At 43.7% G+C, this 18807-nt stretch overlaps 1 protein-coding gene across 1 annotated transcript in view; it reads left to right on the top strand.

Moving 5' to 3' along the window:
• Positions 1-12757: 12757 nt before the first annotated feature.
• LOC117524179 (transcription initiation factor TFIID subunit 4-like) overlaps positions 12758-18807 on the top strand; it is a 278303-nt gene continuing 272253 nt past the window's right edge. Inside the window, exons 1-2 of the mRNA XM_034185935.1 lie at positions 12758-13762; positions 13901-14292. Of these exons, the coding sequence (XP_034041826.1) occupies positions 12783-13762; positions 13901-14292 (1372 nt within the window). The 5' untranslated portion in view covers positions 12758-12782. The remainder of the gene's footprint in view (positions 13763-13900; positions 14293-18807) is intronic.

Raw genomic sequence — 18807 nt, 5'->3', positions numbered from 1 at the left:
GTGTCTCCACTCCTCAAGAGCCTCCTTCACCGCAAGAAGTTCCCGATTGCCGATGTCATAGTTCCGTTCAGCTGGGGTCAACCTGCGGGAAAAGTAGGCACATGGATGGAGAACCTTGTCGGACTCCCCGCTCTGGGACAGCACGGCTCCTATCCCTGAGTCAGAGGCATCCACTTCAACAACAAACTGGCGCTTGGGATCGGGCTGCACCAGAACCGGTGCAGTCGAGAACCGGCGTTTCAACTCCCTAAACGCGGCTTCGCACCGATCCGACCAGCTGAAGGGGACTTTTGTGGAGGTCAGGGCTGTCAGGGGGCTAACTACCTGACTGCAGCCCTTGATGAACCTCCGGTACAAATTTGCAAAACCGAGGAACTGTTGTAGTTTCCTACGGTTCGTTGGTTGGGGCCAATCTCTCACCGCCACAACCTTGGCCGGATCAGGGGCGACGGAGTTGGAGGAGATGATGAACCCCAAGAAGGACAAACAAGTGCGGTGGAACTCACACTTCTCTCCCTTCACAAACAGGCGGTTCTCCAACAACCACTGTAGGACCTGACGTACATGCTTGACATGGGTCTCAGGATCCGGAGAAAAGATGAGTATATCGTCTAGATATACGAAGACAAACCGGTGCAGGAAGTCCCGCAAGACGTCATTAACCAATGCTTGGAACGTCGCGGGTGCATTGGTGAGGCCGAACGGCATGACCAGGTACTCAAAGTGACCTAACGGGGTGTTAAATGCCGTCTTCCACTCGTCTCCCTTCCGGATCCGAACCAGGTGATACGCATTCCTAAGATCCAATTTCGTGAAAATTTGGGCTCCATGCAGGGGCGTGAACACTGAATCCAACAGAGGTAACGGGTATCGGTTGCGAACCGTGATCTCGTTCAGCCCTCTGTAATCAATGCATGGACGGAGCCCGCCGTCATTCTTGCCCACAAAAAAGAAACCAGCACCCATCGGGGAGGTGGAATTCCGGATCAACCCGGCAGCTAACGAGTCCCGGATGTAGGTCTCCATTGATTCGCGTTCCGGACGTGAGAGGTTGTACAGCCTGCTGGACGGGTACTCAGCGCCCGGTATCAAATTAATGGCACAATCGTACGGACGGTGCGGGGGCAGCGTGAGTGCCAGATCCTTGCTGAAGACGTCAGCAAGGTCGTGGTACTCGGCCGGCACCACCGTCAGATTGGGGGGGACTGAAACCTCCTCCTTAGCAGTCACACCGGGTGGAACCGAGGATCCTAAACACTCCGGGTGGCAGGTTTTGCTCCACTGAACCACAACCCCAGACAGCCAATCAATCCGGGGATTGTGTTTTAACACCCATGGAAAACCCAAAATCACTCGGGTGGTAGAAGGTGTTACATAAAACACAATCTCCTCCCTGTGATTCCCAGACACCACCAATGTCACTGGCTGTGTCTGGTGTGTGATTAGTGGAAGAAGGGTGCCATCTAGCGCCCGCACCGACAATGGTGACGGTAAGGCCACTAGAGGGAGCCCAACCTCCTTTGCCCATCTGCTATCCAGCAGATTCCCCTCTGACCCCGTGTCCACCAGTGCTGGGGCGTGAAGGGTTAGATCCCCACTCAGGATTGTGACTGGGATTCGTGCAGATCATCGGGGTTTCCCCACGTGGGTGTTGTGACCCACCCTTAGCCCAGTCTCTAAGGACGAGTGCTGTTGTTTTGACCGTTTGGGGCATTCTCTCTGTATGTGCTCGGTAGAGCTGCAGAGAAAACACTCTCCCCGGATCAGCCTCCTTTGTCTTTGAACTGATCATTTTTTGGCCCTGCTCGTTTCCATAGCAACGTCATCAGGGGGAGCTGTTGTCATGTGGAGAGCCCTGGCAGTGGAGCGTGGGGAAGTCGGCTTCCTTTCGGACCCGGGAGGAAGAGGGACGGCTTGTGCCTGGCCACGCGCCCTGTCTCGTTCCCGTCGGTGTTCCGTTAATCGGTTGTCTAACCGTATAACCAGGTCGATAAGCCCATCTAAATCCAGCGGCTCGTCCTTCGCCACCAGGTGCTCCTTAAGGACCAGAGACAGTCCATTTACAAAGGCGGCGTGGAGCGCAACAGCATTCCAGCCGGCTCGCGCTGCCGCGATGCGGAAGTCGACTGCATACTTCGCTGCGCTCCGACGCCCCTGCCGTATCGACAGCAGCACACTTGAAGCGGTCTTGCCTCTATGAGGGTGGTCGAACACCTGTCGGAACTCCCTCACAAACTCAGTATAAACCGTTAGGAGCCGTGAATTCTGCTCCCAAAGCGCCGTAGCCCAGGCGCGTGCCTCTCCTCAAAGCAAATTTATAACGTAAGCCACCCGGCTAGCGTCTGACGCGTACATGACGGGACGCTGTGAAAAGACGAGCGAGCACTGCATTAAGAAGTCCGCACACAGCCTCCGTACGGCTCCGGAGGGCTTATGTATGCTTCAGGGGACGGTGGGGGGGTTCGTTGAACGACCAGCGGAATGTCTGTTTCTGGCACACGGTCAGCAGGAGGAGGTGCTGCAGCAGCGCCCTGAGCACGCGCTTCCACCTGGGCGGTGAGACCCTCCATCCTACGATTGAGAACACTGCTCTGCTCGGTAACTAAGTCCAACCGAGCGGTAAAGGCGGTTAAGATGTGCTGCAGCTCACCCAACACGCCTCCTGCTGGCGCCTGTGCACCTCGCTCTTCCATTGGCTGTTCAAGCGATGGTTGACACCCCTCGGGATCCATGACGCCGGCCGAGAAATCCTGTTGTGAAAGTGTCGTGACACGGACCCACAACAGGGGGCGGTAATGAACGGGCAATGGATAAGCCAAAAGTAACAATTTAATGTTGTGAATCGCACAACGACGTACAGACAATAGCAATATGGTGGACTGTCAATCATACACCAGGTGATGTGTGGGCAGGCTCGACGATAGAAGACGCCTGGCAAGAGAAGAGCCGGATCCCCACACAGCTTCCACCACCAACGGAGCTGAAGAACACCGGAGCTGCCAAGCCCTGCGCCCCAGGTGGCCGCTGTCTTCAGCAGTCAGACCCGGTACTGCTGGCAGAAAGCAGAGACAGTCCTGATGAGTGTGAGTTCGCACACTCAGTAATCCCACAGTCAGTGTTTAGTTAGGAGGGAGAACCTCCACCTCCAATCACACACTCGTGCAGCTCCTGTCTAACCACTTATCTGATTGGAGTGTGAAGCGAAGCCGTCGCTGATCACACCAAACGCCAATCCCACAGATAAGGCAGACACCACAGGATAACGGCTGCAAAAGAAGTTCAGATTATTACTCAACGTTTTGAGTCAGCAGAGAAAGTTACCTGAATGGTAGCTGATTTCTCGGCGGGGAGGTGGAGTTGCAGTCCGGCCTTTATGGTGGTGGTGATGAGTAGTGGATGAGTGACAGCTGGTACGGATGACGAGTGACAGCTGTCACTCCTGGTCGCTCCGACGCCCTCTCGTGCTTGAAGCCCGCACTTCAAGCAGGGCGCCATCTTGTGGTGGTGGGCCAGCAGTACCTCCTCTTCAGCGGCCCACACAACAAAAAGACCTTCCCCATACAGAATAATACAAATGAATATACAGTTGTATGCAAAAGTTTGGGCACCCCTGATAATTTTCATGATTTTCCTTTATAAATCATTGGTTGTCTGGATCAGAAATTTCAGTTAAATATATCATATAGCAGACAAACACTGATATTTGAGAAGTGAAATGAAGTTTCTAGTATTTACAAAAAGTGTGCAATAATTATTTAAACAAAATTAGGCAGGTGGCATCTTTGTCATTTTATTGATTGGAATACATTTAGTACTAATTATTGGAACACAAAATTGATGTGGTAAGCTCATTGCCCCTTGACCTCCTTACACAGGTGAATCCAATCATGAGAAAGGGTATGTAAGGTGGCCATTTGCAAATGTTTCCCCTCTTTGCATCTCCTCTAATGAGTGGCAACATGGAAGCCTCTAAAAACTCTTAAATGGCCTGAAAACAAAGATTGTTCAATATCATGGTTTAGGGGAAGGATACAAAAAGCTATCTCAGAGATTTCAGCTGTCAGTTTCCACTGTGAGGAACACAGTTAGGAAATGGAAGACAGCAGACACAGTACTAATTAAGACCCGAAGTGGCAGGCCAAGAAAAATCTCAGATAAGCTGAAGCGAAGGATGGTGAGAACTAGGGATGGGTATTGATAAGATTTTATCGATATCGATGCCATTCTCGATTCTGCTTATAGATCAGATTCCTTATCGATTCCCTTATCAATACCTCTTGTGAATTTTCTGTGTACTAAAAGTAGGCTTTACACGTTTTCTATGTCAACGACATTTTAAATTGGTCACTGGATCCTTGATCTCTGGACATAAAATAAAATAAACAAAATTTGTAGTTTTTGTCAAAAGCATTTCCTTTGAGACATTTTGGCATGAATGTTACTCCATAGCTCAGCCAGCTTCTGCACGTCAGCGCAGGACGTCTCGTGTTGAGAGGACAAAAACATTTTGATCAAATCAAATCAATTTTATTTATATAGTGTCAAATCACAACAAACAGTTGCCCCAAGGCACTTTTTATTGTAAGGCAAAAGCCATACAATAATTACAGAAAAACCCCAATGGTCAAAACTGCAGTTTGTATTACGTTTGGAAAGAGGTGTCGATTGATTTAAACGGCATTTTGCTTTGAAGTTATTAATTCTGACTGGACTCTATCATTCTAACTTGACTTGGCAGAAAGCCGTGGAACTGTGTGAATGGAACAGAGGACGATTCTTGTTTCTTTCTCGCAACAAGACAGGAATCCCAGTTAGTGATTTTAATCCGCACAAAAGTGACTCATGATTGACATTCTCAGGGATGAAAGTGGCGAAAAACAAAAGAAGCTGAAACGCAAAATTACCCCCAACATCACCTGCATGAAAATTTTTGAATTCTAGAAGCTCTGAAATGTAATCTGGGACTATTCCAGACAATAAATTACAGTGAGTGCAGCATCCATTTTGGTGAGAAAATAACCAACTCTCCTAGCTATAGGAAGCGTTTAGAGGCTGTTATTTCTGCAAAAGGAGGATCTACTAAATATTTTTATTTTTTTTCTGTTGGGGTGCCAAAATTTACGCACCTACCTAATTTTGTTTAAAGAATTATTGCACACTTTCTGTAAATCCTATAATCTTCATTTCACTTCTCAAATATCACTGTGTTTGTCTGCTATAGCCTATATGATATATTTAACTGAAATTGCTGATCCAAACAACCAATGATTTATAAAGGAAATGTTGTGTGGGCCGCTGAAGAGGAGGTACTGCTGGCCCACCACCACCAGAGGGCGCCCTGCCTGGAGTGCGGGCTCCAGGCACCAGAGGGCGCCGCCGCCTCACGTGAGCAGCTACGGTGACAGCTGTCACCCATCACCTGAGACAGCTGACGGCAATCATCTGTGGGGTATATCAGCAGGACGGCACCTCCACCTCATTGCCGAGATATCGTTTCTACCTACGAGGTAACGTATCAAAGCTGACGGAGTGTATCCTTTTGGATTAGTGTATAGCTTGTGGAGTACTGTTCCAACGAGAGGTGGAGGTAACTTCCCTGCTGTTCGGAGTCTTGGGTGCAAACGCGCCCCCATCTAACTGTTCTTTGTTCCTCGCCAGCAGTACCAGGTCCGACACGCGGAGGCAGTGGCCACCTGGGAGTTCGGGACTTGGCGGCTCCAGTATTTCCGGGGTCCTGTGGCGGAGGAAGCCGTGTGGTTCGGGTCTTACCTTGGAGAGGCGTCTCCTATCTTCGAGCCTGCCCACACGACACTTTTGTGAATTGACTGTTGTCCATTTCGTGATTGGTTGTATTCGTTGTGCACGTTCACAACAGTAAAGCCTTGTTATTTGACTTTCTCCATTGTCCGTTCATTTGCGCCCCCTGTTGTGGGTCCGTGTACTGACACTTTCCCAACAGGAAAATCATGGAAAATATTCAGGGGTGCTCCAACTTTTGCATACAACTCTATTCGTAGTCATAGTGTAATGGGTTAAACACCAACATCTGATTAATGATAACACATATCACCTCTGTCAGCTGCATCAGCTGTAGCTGTGTAGCTAAGCACCACAGGAAATGTAGTTCTAATTTCAGAGGTCAACCTTTCAAAGAACAAAACACTAGCAATACACTCATGAAACATTAATCCATATGATAACTATATATAAAAATTTCAGAGTATTAGGCAAAATGGTCAGGAATTGCTGGACACAAATGCATGGCTCAAACAAACAGCTCTGGTTTTTAGAAGGCTTTACTGAAGTGGATTGCAGAAGTCGGTACACGAGTAGGCAGTCAAAGAAAAGCAGCAGTACAAAAATCATCAGGCAAAAAGGTGTGGTCGTTGCAACAGACTGGAATGAAGTGCTGGAATGAAGGCACAAAGCACAACAAACTGGCAAGGAACTAACACACCCAGTGAGCTTATATAACCCCAGATGATAATCAGCAAATCAGAAACAGGTGTGCATGGGAAGCAACAGAACAAGGGCATGGCCAGAGAGAGGGAAACACCCATCACCAACAACCAAGAGAAAGACAAGAGAAGCAAAGACAGACAGACCCAAGCAGAAAAACCCAGCAAGACAATAAATAGGCAAAAACCAATGAAATGTGAAAAATAACAAACAGATCAAAAGAAAGAAATAAAAACAGATAACCAAACAAAACTCAAACCCTGACACAGAGAAGTGATAGGAGGTGAAAGGTTGTTAAAAAGAACAGGCCACAGAATAGTTTTCATCTAACAGAACTTTAGTTTTCACAAATTGTTCACTTAATTTTTTGCAGCTAGACTACCTTACTTCACCTATAATAACAATATTAAATCTCATGATTAATAATACTACAACCATAAGAAAAAAAAGAAATGTGCATGCAGAATGACGAGTCCAGCAATAAAAATGTATTGAACATATAACAATGTTACAAATACAATGAACAGCACAGCAGGATGGCATGGAGACAAAATCAAACAGGAGAGCTTGAGATTGTTTTGGCATTTACAGAGGAGCGAGGCAGGGTATATCTGGAGCAGGATGCTGAGGAGGGAACACTGGGCGGTTTGTGGATGTGTTAAGAGAAATGCAGAGAACGGGGTGAAGTGGAGATGGATGACCTGCATGTCCATGAATTTTTGTTCTGTCAAGCATATTAAAACCGAAGCATCTGTATTCTAGGAATTAAAACAAACTAAGTGAATAATGCACGACTCATGAATCCGGTAAAGTTAGGAAGATATTCACTGATTCGAAGTTCACAGCTGAATAGATCTTAAGAGAAACGTTGTAGAAAAACAAACACAAATTTCTAACCTCAGGAAGGTAGACAACGAGCTACAACTGTATTTTTATCCATATGAGCCGCCCTCTGAGCTGAAAGAAATAACGCTGATCTGAACAGGCAGGCGGCAGAGAAACGGAAGCTTAGGGGCCGTCTACAAAGTGCAAACATGAAAAAAAGACACCAGAAAATTACTGAATAAATCATTGTATAATAAGGAGGGATATCACCAAATCACTGCACACATCAGTGGCGTTCCTCTTATTATACTACAGAGCTCAGTTTGGGAAAATGTCATTGTGAAAAACATTGGAGAATTTTTTTATTTTTGAAATTTTCAACAGCATCAATGTTATAAGGTAAGATGTAATCAAAGTCACTGCACACAACAGTGGGGTCCTGCTGGTTATACTACAGCACTCAGTTTGGAAAAAAAAAGGCAATTAAAAAAATTATGTACTTTATTTATAACTTTCATTTTACACTTTTTAATTTTCCCCCACCCACAAAGCACTCCCACCCCAAAACAAGACAAATAAACTGAAGAGAGAGAGGGGGTGGGGTGGTGGATTTTTTTTTGTTTCATTTTTAAATAGCATCAATGTCCAAAGGTGTGGTATCACCAAATTCACTGCACACAACAGTGGTGTCCTGCTGATTATACTACAGCAATCACTTTAGAAAAAAGTTATTATAAAATTTTGGAAAATTTTTCATTGTTTAAATTTTCAATAGCATCAAAGCCATAAGGTGTAGTGACACAAAATTTACTGCACACAACAGTGATGTCCTACTGATTATACTACAGAACTCAGTTTGGAAAAAAGTAATTTTAAAAACATTTGGAGAATTTTTCATTGATTAAATTTTCAATAGCATCAAAGTAATAAGGCGTAATGACACAAAATTTACCGCACACAACAGTGGGCTGCTGCTGGTTATACTACAGCACTTACTTTGGAAAAAAGTAATTAAAAAAATTTGAGAATTTTTTATTGTTTAAATTTTCAACAGCATCAAAGTCATAAGGTGTGGTGTCACCAAATTTACTGCACACAACAGTGGGGTCCTGCTGATTATACTGCACAGCATTCACTTTGGAAAAAAGTAATTTTAAAAAATTTGGACAGTTTTTATTGCTTAATTTTCAATATTATCAATAAGGTGTAGTGACATCAAATTCACTGCACATAACAGTGATGTCCTGTTGATTATACTACAGAACTCAGTTTCGAAAAATGTAATTTAAAAAAAAATTGGAGATTTTTTTATTAAGTGCCAACGTATTATCAGCAGGACCCCACTGTTGTGTGCAGTAAATTTGGTGACACCACACCTTATGACTTTGATGCTATTCGAAATTTAAACAATAAAAAATTCTCCAAAATTTTTTAAAATTACTTTTTTCCAAACTGAGTTCTGTAGTATAATCAGCAGGACACCACTGTTGTGTGCAGTAAATTTGTGTCACTACACCTTATGGCATTGTTGCTGTTGAAAGTTTAAACAATGAAAAATTTTCCAAATTTTTTTAAACTTACTTTTTTCCAAACTGAGTTCTGTAGTATAATCAGCAGCACATCACTGATACAGTGAGGAAAATAAGTATTTGAACCCTCTGCAATTTTGCAAGTTCTCCCACTTAGAAATCATGGAGGGGTCTGAAATTTTCATCTTAGGTGCATGTCCACTGTGAGAGACATAATCTAAAATGATTTTTAAATAATTTATTTGTATGTTACTGCTGCAAATAAGTATTTGAACCCCTACCAACCAGCAAGAATTCTGGCTCACACGGACTGTTAATTTTTCTTTAAGAAGCCCTCTTCTTATTCTGCACTCTTTCCTTGTATTAATTGCACCTGTTTGAACTTGTTACCTGTATAAAAGACACCTGTTCACACACTCAATCAATCACACTCCAACCTGTCCACCATAGCCAAGACCAAAGAGCTGTCTAAGGACACCAGGGACAAATCTGTAGACCTGCACAAGGCTGGGATGGACTACAGGACAACAGGCAAGCAGCTTGGTAGAAGACAACAACTGTTATGATTATTTATTAGAAAGTGGAAGAAACACAAGATGACTGTCAATCTCCCTCAGTCTGGGATTCCATGCAAGATCTCACTTTGTGGTGTAAGGATGATTCTGAGAAAGCTCAGAACTACACAGGAGGACCTGGTCAATGACCTGAAGAGAGCTGGGACCACCGTCACAAAGATTACATTAGTAACACATGATGCTGTCATGGTTTAAAATCCTGCAGGGCAGAAAGGTCCCCCTGCTCAAGCCAGCACATGTCCAGGCCCATTTGAAGTTCACCAGTGAGCATCTGGATGATCCAGAGGAGGCATGGGAGAAGGTCATGTGGTCAGATGAGACCAGAATAGAGCTTTTTGGAATCAACTCCACTTACCATGTTTAGAGGATGAGAACAACCCCAAGAAATCCCAACTGTGAAGCATGGGGGTGGAAACATCATACTCTGGGGGTGCTCTTCTGCAAAGGGGACAGGACAACTGCACCATATTGAAGGGAGGATGGATGGGGTCATGTATTGCGAGATTCTGGAAAACAACCTCCTTCCCTCAGTAAGAGCATTGAAGATGGGTCATGGCTGGGTCTTCCAGCATGACAATGACCCCAAACACACAGCCAGGGCAACTAAGGAGGGGCTCTGTAAGAAGCATTTCAAGGTCCTGGAGTGACCTGGCCAGTCTCCAGACCTGAACTCAATAGAAAATCTTTGGAGGGAGCTGAAACTCCAAACCTGAAAGATCTAGAGAAGATCTCTATGGAGGAATGGGCCAAAATCCCTGCTGCAGTGTGTGCAAACCTGGTGAAAAACTACAGGAAACATTTGACCTCTGTAACTGCAAACAAAGGCTACTGTACCAAATATTAACATTGATTTTCACAGGTGTTGAAATACTTATTTGCAGCAGTAACATACAAATAAATTATTAAAAAAAATCATACATTGTGATTTCCATTTTTTTTTTTTTTAGATTTTGTCTCTCACAGTGAACATGCACCTAAGATGAAAATTTCAGACCCCTCCATGATTTCTGAGTGGGAAAACTTGCAAAATCGCAGGGTGTTCAAATACTTATTTTCCTCACTGTATGTGCAGCAAATTTTGTGTCATTACACCTTATCCTTATGACATTAATACTATTGAAAATTAAACAATAACAAATTCTCCCATTTTTTTTAATTACTTTTTTCCAAACTGAGTTCTGTAGTATAATCAACAGGACATCACTGATATGTGGAGCAAATTTTGTGTCGCTACACCTTATGACATTGATGCTATTGAAAATTAAACAATAAAAAAATTCTCCAAAATTTTTTTAAAATTACTTTTTTCCAAACTTAGTGCTGCAGTATGACCAGCAGGGGACCACTGATGTGTGCAGTGTATTTGATGTCACCACACCTTATAACATTGATGCTATTGAAAATTTAAACAATGAAAAATTCTCCAAAGTTTTTTAAAATTACTTTTTCCAAAGTGAGTGCTGTAGTATAATCAGCAGGACACTGCTGTTGTGAATTTGGTGACACCACACTTTATGACACTGATGCTATTGAAAAATTAAACAAACCAACCCCCCACCCCTTCAGTTTGCTTGTCTTGTTTTAGGGTGGGAGGGCTTTATGGGTGGGGGGAGCAGAAGGATATATGTGTGTGTTGTGTTCTGTTTCTTGTAAAATGAAGTTATAAATAAAGTACATACATTTTTTTGTAAATTACCTTTTTCCTAACCAAATGCTGTACAACCTGCAGGACCCCACTGTTGTGTGCAGTGACTTTGATTACATCTTATCTTATAACACTGATGCTATTGAAAATTTAAAAATAAAAAATTCTCCAAGTTTTTCACAATGACATTTTCCCAAACTGAGCTCTGTGGTATAATAAGAAGAACGCTACTGATGTGTGCAGTGAATTTGGTGATATCACTCCTTATTACAATGACTTAATAATTTTCTGGCGTCTTTTTTTCGTGTTTGCGCTTTGTAGACGGTCCCTAAGCTTCCGTTTTTCTGCCGCCTGCCTGTTCAGATTGTTATACCTTCCTGAGTGTTGTTTGCTTTCTACAACATTTCTCTTAAGATCTATTGAGCCGTGACCTTCGAATCTGTGAATATCTTTCTAACTTTACCGAAGTCGAATAATGACTCCCAATTTTGATTTATACCGGACAGTTAAACAGTTTATACAGCAACGCCCAAACCGCTGATAATAAGCGAATCTGGCAACGCAGCAATGTGTTTCTTGTTCTTTTTGTCCTACTGACGATAAACGTGATTATAAAAAAAAATAAAATCAAAACATGCTAAACCTAAAATTAATAGGACACTGCAAATACACCTAAGTTCACCTTGTTTATTTAGAAAGAACTAATTAGGATACTTAGCAGGTTTACATTATATCGCGAGATTGCCACTTGCGGGAAAATAACAACAACAACAACAACAACGCCATCATTTTGTGGTCAAAAATGTGCACCATATAATCATTTAGTACAATAAATAACATAACTGACAATATTCTACACAACAATGATACAACAACGTAATTACACAAAATAAAACCAGATAAAACCACAGTTACCTCTGAAGGGCACAAACTAATGCGATTTAATGTTTAAGGAAAAAAAAAGACAAAATAATAAGAGAGAGGGCGATTATAGTCTTATAAAGTGCAATGGCTAAATAAGAAGCAATTTGTATTTAAATAACGATTTACCGGATTTTTTCATATGCATTCACTTGAGAAGAATAATGTTTTCCCATGTTTTTCTGAATTTCTGAGTTTGTTATTCTGTCAATTCTGAAAAACATAAATAAAAACAGAAACAAAAACAGAACAAAACAGAAATTCCAAAAAGCTGAAACAACAAAAACAAAGAAACACAGAATTTCAGTAGATTTTTGTTTGAATTTATGTTTTCCTGAATTAATAAGAACACAAACTCAAAACAGAAATTCAGAAAAACGTTCTGAAATTGTGATTTTGTTTATTCTGTCTATAAATTGTATTTTTATTTCCGTTTTGTGTTTTTAGTTTGTTTTTCTGAATTTCTTGTTTTTTTTTCCTCAAGCCATTTTATTTACACACACACACACACACACACATATATATATATATATATATATATATATATATATATATATATATATATATATATATATATATATATATATATATATATATATATATATATATAATCTACAATCTCCTACCATTCCATCAGAGACAGTTCGGTTGATTTGGTTTATATGTTAACAACGTCTGTTTACTTTTTTAACTAAAAAATAAAATACAAGGATCTCCCTCTGTGGTCCCCCTCCCTCTTTCCTGTAATGACGTCAGATTCATTCCCACAATGCATAGTAACACGCAGGCGCACTGTAAAAAATATAAGACAACTATCAGTGATCAGAGATGGCGGGCGCCTCCGACCCACTGGAAGATATGCTCTTTTCAGAGGTGGACGAGAAAGCTGTGAGCGATCTGGTGGGCTCGTTGGAGTCACAGCTGGCCGGCCAAAGCGACGCCTCCGGGAAAGCGGAGGAGAACGGAGGCGCTGGCTCGGTGGCCCCGGCTAACCATCACTTAGGAAAAACGCTACCAGCTCCGGTGGGCTCTACAACCCCAGAACAACAACAACAAGGACGGCGGAATAAAGCCGAGACGCGACCGGAGGTTAACTCCAAAGAGCCGGACAGAAGTGTCACACCTCCGTCCTTCTGCGAGCCTTCCAGCGCCTCGGCTGCCTGCGCGAACGCCGCCAGCAGCGTCTCACATGGAGCATCCGTCACCGCGCTGGCTGCATCTGCCGGGGCAACTTTGGCACCGACGACAACCAGCATCAGCACCGCGGCCGGCCGGGGGTCCAAGGTAAGCCCGTCCACCGAAGCCAACCCGCCGAGGAAGCGCATCAGCGCGCCGCGGAGGAGCGCCTCAGCCCGTATAAAGAGTTTTAACGGCGGCACTGTGACGACCAGGCGGAACAGTACCACGGCTTTGGCGGTGGCGGCCGAAAACGACAGCACCGTGGACCCCGGGACTCCCAATTTGACCCGAGCGGACAGCAGCTCCATCAATACTTCGACTTTCACCTTATCCAACGCCAGCCTGCCTGCCGGTCAGTCGGCTATCGCTCTGGATCGGGGGACTCCCACCATCGCCCTGCACAGACTCCCCAGTTACATAGTGGCGAGTATCGCCCAGAACGGAAACGGAACCAGTGTGTCGGCGTTAGCCCAACAGGAGGCTCGGACATCACCCAACTCCTCCTCAGTTCTACAGGGGAACCTCAGCAAAACTATCACAGAGACCGACGAGTCCAAACCCGACAACTGTCAGGCTGAAACTGTAACGCCAAGCCAGCCTGGCGGTGTCAATTCTGTCATCAGTACTGTGTCTTCTTCTTCTGCTACTACTACTACTACTGCTACTACTACTTCTGCTGTTACACCACCACCAATAACAACACCACCACCAATAACAACAACACCACCACCAATAACAACAACACCACCACCAATAACAACAACACCACCACCAATAACTACACCACCACCAATAACAACACCACCACCACCAACAACAACACCACCACCACCAACTACACCACCAACAACAACACCACCACCAACATCATCATCAGCATCAACAACATGCCAACCTCCGAGCTCCGCCACAGCTGCCGTGACAGTGGTGGCGCCAACATCCACATGTGGAACTACTCAGACAACATCGGTGACTACCACTATAAACATGATCAGATCCACAGCTGCCTCTCCGACGCCCGCTGTGGCTACGTCCGCACAGTCTCAACCCCGTCCCGGACTTGCAGCACCTCAGAGAATTGTAACGCCTCAACTTATTGTCAGACCGCCCCAGCAGCAGACGACCATTCAGCTGCCCCCTGGGTTTACCATCCCCCCTGGTAAGGTTTGCACAAGTGCTAGCTAACTAGACTTGACTTGTGTAACTGACCCTTCAGGCATAAACTACAGCGATGTTTCCTCAGAAGCTGCTGTTGCAGCCAAAAAAATCCAGAGGAAGCCAAGTCAGTGCTCTCAAACTAGCGACCCCGGGGCTGGATAATCCCTGTGAATGTCATTTATGCCATTAAACATCCCACCTGATAGTTTTCCTTCTCCATAAAACTAGAAAAGGTGTGTGCTTATATACAAGCCAGTATGGTAAACCATCTTCCCTGTCAAATCATCAGGTGCATCTATCAATTAGTAAAAAAAGCATTAGTCTTGTGATTTCCAGACCTGTAAACGGATACATCTTTGGCATATCTGTTCGATGCTTTGACTATCCTGCTAGCAGCCCAAACCTACAAAACTGGGTGCAAACAAATCTGCAGTTTTGTGTTTTTCTGCTACAGGCATCAGCAAGTGAAACATGAAATGCTGCTACTGGCATAAATTTTCTCAATGTTGGGTCAGTCCAAGTCTCAAAGCATGTGGTGGTGCAGCATGTTGCAGCATTCACCACAACATGCAACTGCCCACAAGTCCTGGTTGACAACCACTCGGGAACACTACTAGTTCATCCTTTATCTCAAAAGTGGTCATCTATCTGTTGTAGCCAGGTGATGTATTTGTGTCCCTGTGGTCTTTTCCAGTTTCTGGGGCCCTTAACACTGAGGCTGTTTGCACAGGATTGCGCTCAGGGAAATGCACCATATGGCCAATTGTTGTAATTGACATTGCTTTATAGTATAAGTAGTTCACCTCATCTGAGTGTCCTTAAGTAATCGGTCATTAGACACAGTCATTCCATCTGTATTCAAGAATCCTCCGGTTAGACCTACCAGAGACATCCAGTCCTGATGTTAGATCACTGGTTAGGGTTCAGGTCTGACAAATGTGCAGCGAGACCACAGACACCACAACTCTAAAGACTTTGACCTTCTTTCTGAAGTAAAGATTGGCATTGCCATTTACTTTCAGTGTAATGTCAAAGCACAGTAATGGCTGCACAGTAAGTGGAGAGTAAAGTGCTTTATTGTGAAAGACATTGGTCTCCCTAGCATTAACAGGTTACGGGGACTAAGCTAATATTAAAGTAAAAAAAAAATCAACAATATGACCATTTTCTAAATGGTGTAAGAAAAATAAATGTGTTGCATAATTTTCTAACTTCTGCCCAACTTTTTTCACATGGAGAAATGGTGATCTAAGTATTCCAGTGACCAGGTTGTCATGGATTCGAGTTCCCTCACCACCTGGTAGATACGGTGCATCAAGATGCTGATGAAACGGCATGATTATTGCACAGATGTGCCTTAAACTGTTCAAAATAAAAGGCCACTCTTAAATGTGTAGTTGATCATGGAAAAAGGTGTTAACTGAACTATGGTGTGGTGAATAGGTGACATGTTTGGTGAGTATGGAGGACATGGAAGAACTAGGATGTTTCGGGTTGCAGCAATTATGTGCAGATCCTTGCAGCATGGGGCCATGCATTATTGTGCTGCAGCATGAGACGATGGTATAGGGTGAATGGCATGACAGTGGGCCTCAGGATCTCATCACAATAGTGGTGCATTCAAATGGCCATCAATATAATGCATCATCTACCTAGTATAGTGCAAATCAGGATTCATCTGTAAAGAGAACACTTCTCCAAAGCGTCAAACACCATCAAAGTTGAGGATTTACCCAATCATCTCGGTTATGACCATGAACTGCAGTCAGGTCAGGTCAGGTCAAGAACCTGGTGAGGATCATGAGCACTGGGATGAGTTTCCGTGAGATGGTTTCTTATAGTTTGTGCAGAATTTTTTCAGTTGTGCAACTCAACTGTTGCATCATCTGGCTGATGTTCTGATGGCAGATGTTCTGGCCTCAGAACATCTCTCAGGTAAAGAAGCTGGATGCAGGGGTCCTTGGGGGAGGTGATCGTCTAGTGGTTAAGTGTTGGGCTTGAGACCAGAGGATCCTTGGTTCAAATCCCAGCCTGACCAGAAAATCACTAAGGGCCCTTGGGCAAGGTCCTTAATTCCCTAGTTGCTCCCAGTGTGTAGTGAGTACGTTCTATGGCAGCACCTTCACATCAGGGTGAATGTTAGGCATTATTTGTAAAGCGCTTTGAGCATCTGATGCAGATGGAAAAGCGCTATATAAATGCAGTCCATTTACTAGTTGAGTGGTTATGCCTGGTCTGTGGTTGTGAGAGCAGTTGGATTTGTAGCCATATTCTCGGAAACAACGTTACAGGCAGCTTATGGTAGTGAAATGAATTTTTGGGTCAAAGGCAACAGCTCTGATGCACATTCCTGCAGTCGGCATGCCTGATGAATGCTCCCTCAAAGCTTATTATGTCGGCTACTGTTTTGTGATAAAACTGCACATTGCAGAGAGTCATATTATTGTCATCAGTTCAGGGCACACCTTTGCAATAATCATGCTGATTAATCAGCATCTTGATAATGTGCTGCACCTGTCAGCTGGATGGATTTCCTTTGATTTTAACAAATCTTTGAGCAAAATTTGACAGAAACAAGTGAGGATATGAGAATCAACAACCAGTTTCAACTGAAAAACTTCTAATTTTTTCTGGGCATCAGAATTTTACATCTCAGATGTTCATAATGTTGCAACATTTTTATTTTATTTTTTTTGTTTGACAGTTGCAGAAACTCATGCCTCAAGACACCAGATGTGACATCATGACCCTAAACTTTGCATCTGGCAACAAGAAAAATGGCTGCATTGATGCTGAAAATCTGTCAATCTATATTTTTCCACATAGAAAATTGATTAGGAATCGATAACGATCACACAGATAATCAGGATCAATAATGGCAGAAAAATGGCATGGTATAAAATATCATGAGTTCCTATCCCCAGAAATAAGTCTTTTGATTGCATAGAAGAAATGTTAGCACTTTTACTTTAATCCATGATATTCTACTTTTGTTGATAACATATCAAACTTTGAAGCCTCTTTCACACCGGGCCAATGTAGAGTTGTGTAATGCGGTGTACCGACTACGCCGAGCTTATGCTGTGTTTACACATAGGCAGGATGCGTGACAAATGTCATTTTTCTGTCATTCGTAGCACACTCCTGATATTCTTAACATGACTTCATGCATCTGAATAGGTTTCTTAAAGCTGCGTTTACACATAGGCAAGACGCGTTGTGAATGTCATATTTCCATCATTCTTGGCACATTCCTGACATTCTTAACGTGACTTAATGCATCTGAATAGGTTTCTTAATAGTGCGTGTTGGTGCATGATATTCATGATTTTCATGGAGCATGTTTTGGCTGTCAAAAAAAATCTCCCACGAATGTCACGCACCACCCTCATTTCTCCTCATGTCGTGGAGGTCACAACTGAGCGTGTTGATCCATCTTGATGAGTGGTGATCCTTAGTAGAACGTGACAGTGTTCTTCTCTGATGTGCGCACAATTAAATCCTGCTGCACTGCATTCAGTTTCATTGCTGCAGTATGCTGAAGAAGGACAGTCACGCCAAGTTGGCTAAAAGTATCGTTCCAGTGCTCCTCAGCACGCTCCTGCAGGTGGAACACCTGCTGCTGTGCCTGATGTTTAGGAAAACGAGTGAGACGAGAGCCGCGTGGAGCTACACATCTGGCTCTCAGTCTCCTCCTCCTCCTTTCTGCACCATTCCATGGCGCAGAGCCCAACTAAGCATGCAGTCAAGAAGTTCTTCTGCTGTGGCTTTTGAGGAGCAAACTGGAGCAATCTGAATTGTTCAGCAACTGGCGGTTGGATGAATATGGGGGTGGGTGGAGACAATCCGCCTCATTCACAACATGACTAGGGATGGGTATCAAGAACTGGTTCCTTTCGGGTATTGTTAAGAAATGATTCAACCCACCAACATCAATAAGCTTTTTGATTAACGATTCCCTTATCGGTCCTTCGGAGTGGCTGTTGTTTTGGGGGGTGTTTGTCAGGAAAATGATAATTTCTCTACATTGATTACAGACCTGCAGCGGTGTCTGTAATCAACTTTTCTGCAGTGCAGCTTTGCTTTGAACCTTGAACCAATCAAAGCAGTGATTTGCAGATCAAAGCAGTGCTTCGATCTACTGATTCGTGGATTTATGGTTTTATTTCGCTTTATCCTAACTTTTCCCCACTAAAACCCTGAAGAGCATATGTCTGTGAGTAATATTTTTATGTTAAACTGACCTGTTATGGTCTTCTGAAACAGTTGATAGATGTACGAGGTCTATTAGATAATAAACCGACCGTTTTATTTTTTTTTTAACTATATGGATTTGAATGACGTGCGATTACACCAATCATGCTTGAACCCTCGTGTGCATGCGTGAGTTTTTTCACGCGTCGGTGACGTCATTTCCCTATGGGCAGGCCTTGAGTGAGATGTGGTCCCGCCCTCTCGGCTGAATTCCTTTGTTTCACACGCTGCTCGAGACGGCGCGCGTTGCTTTATTAACATT

This window comes from Thalassophryne amazonica, chromosome 2 (assembly GCF_902500255.1).
Source record: "Thalassophryne amazonica chromosome 2, fThaAma1.1, whole genome shotgun sequence".
Classification (NCBI taxonomy): Eukaryota; Metazoa; Chordata; class Actinopteri; order Batrachoidiformes; family Batrachoididae; genus Thalassophryne; species Thalassophryne amazonica.
The sequence above is the reverse complement of the archived record's forward strand: the minus strand, read 5'-3'. Positions and strand labels throughout refer to the sequence as shown.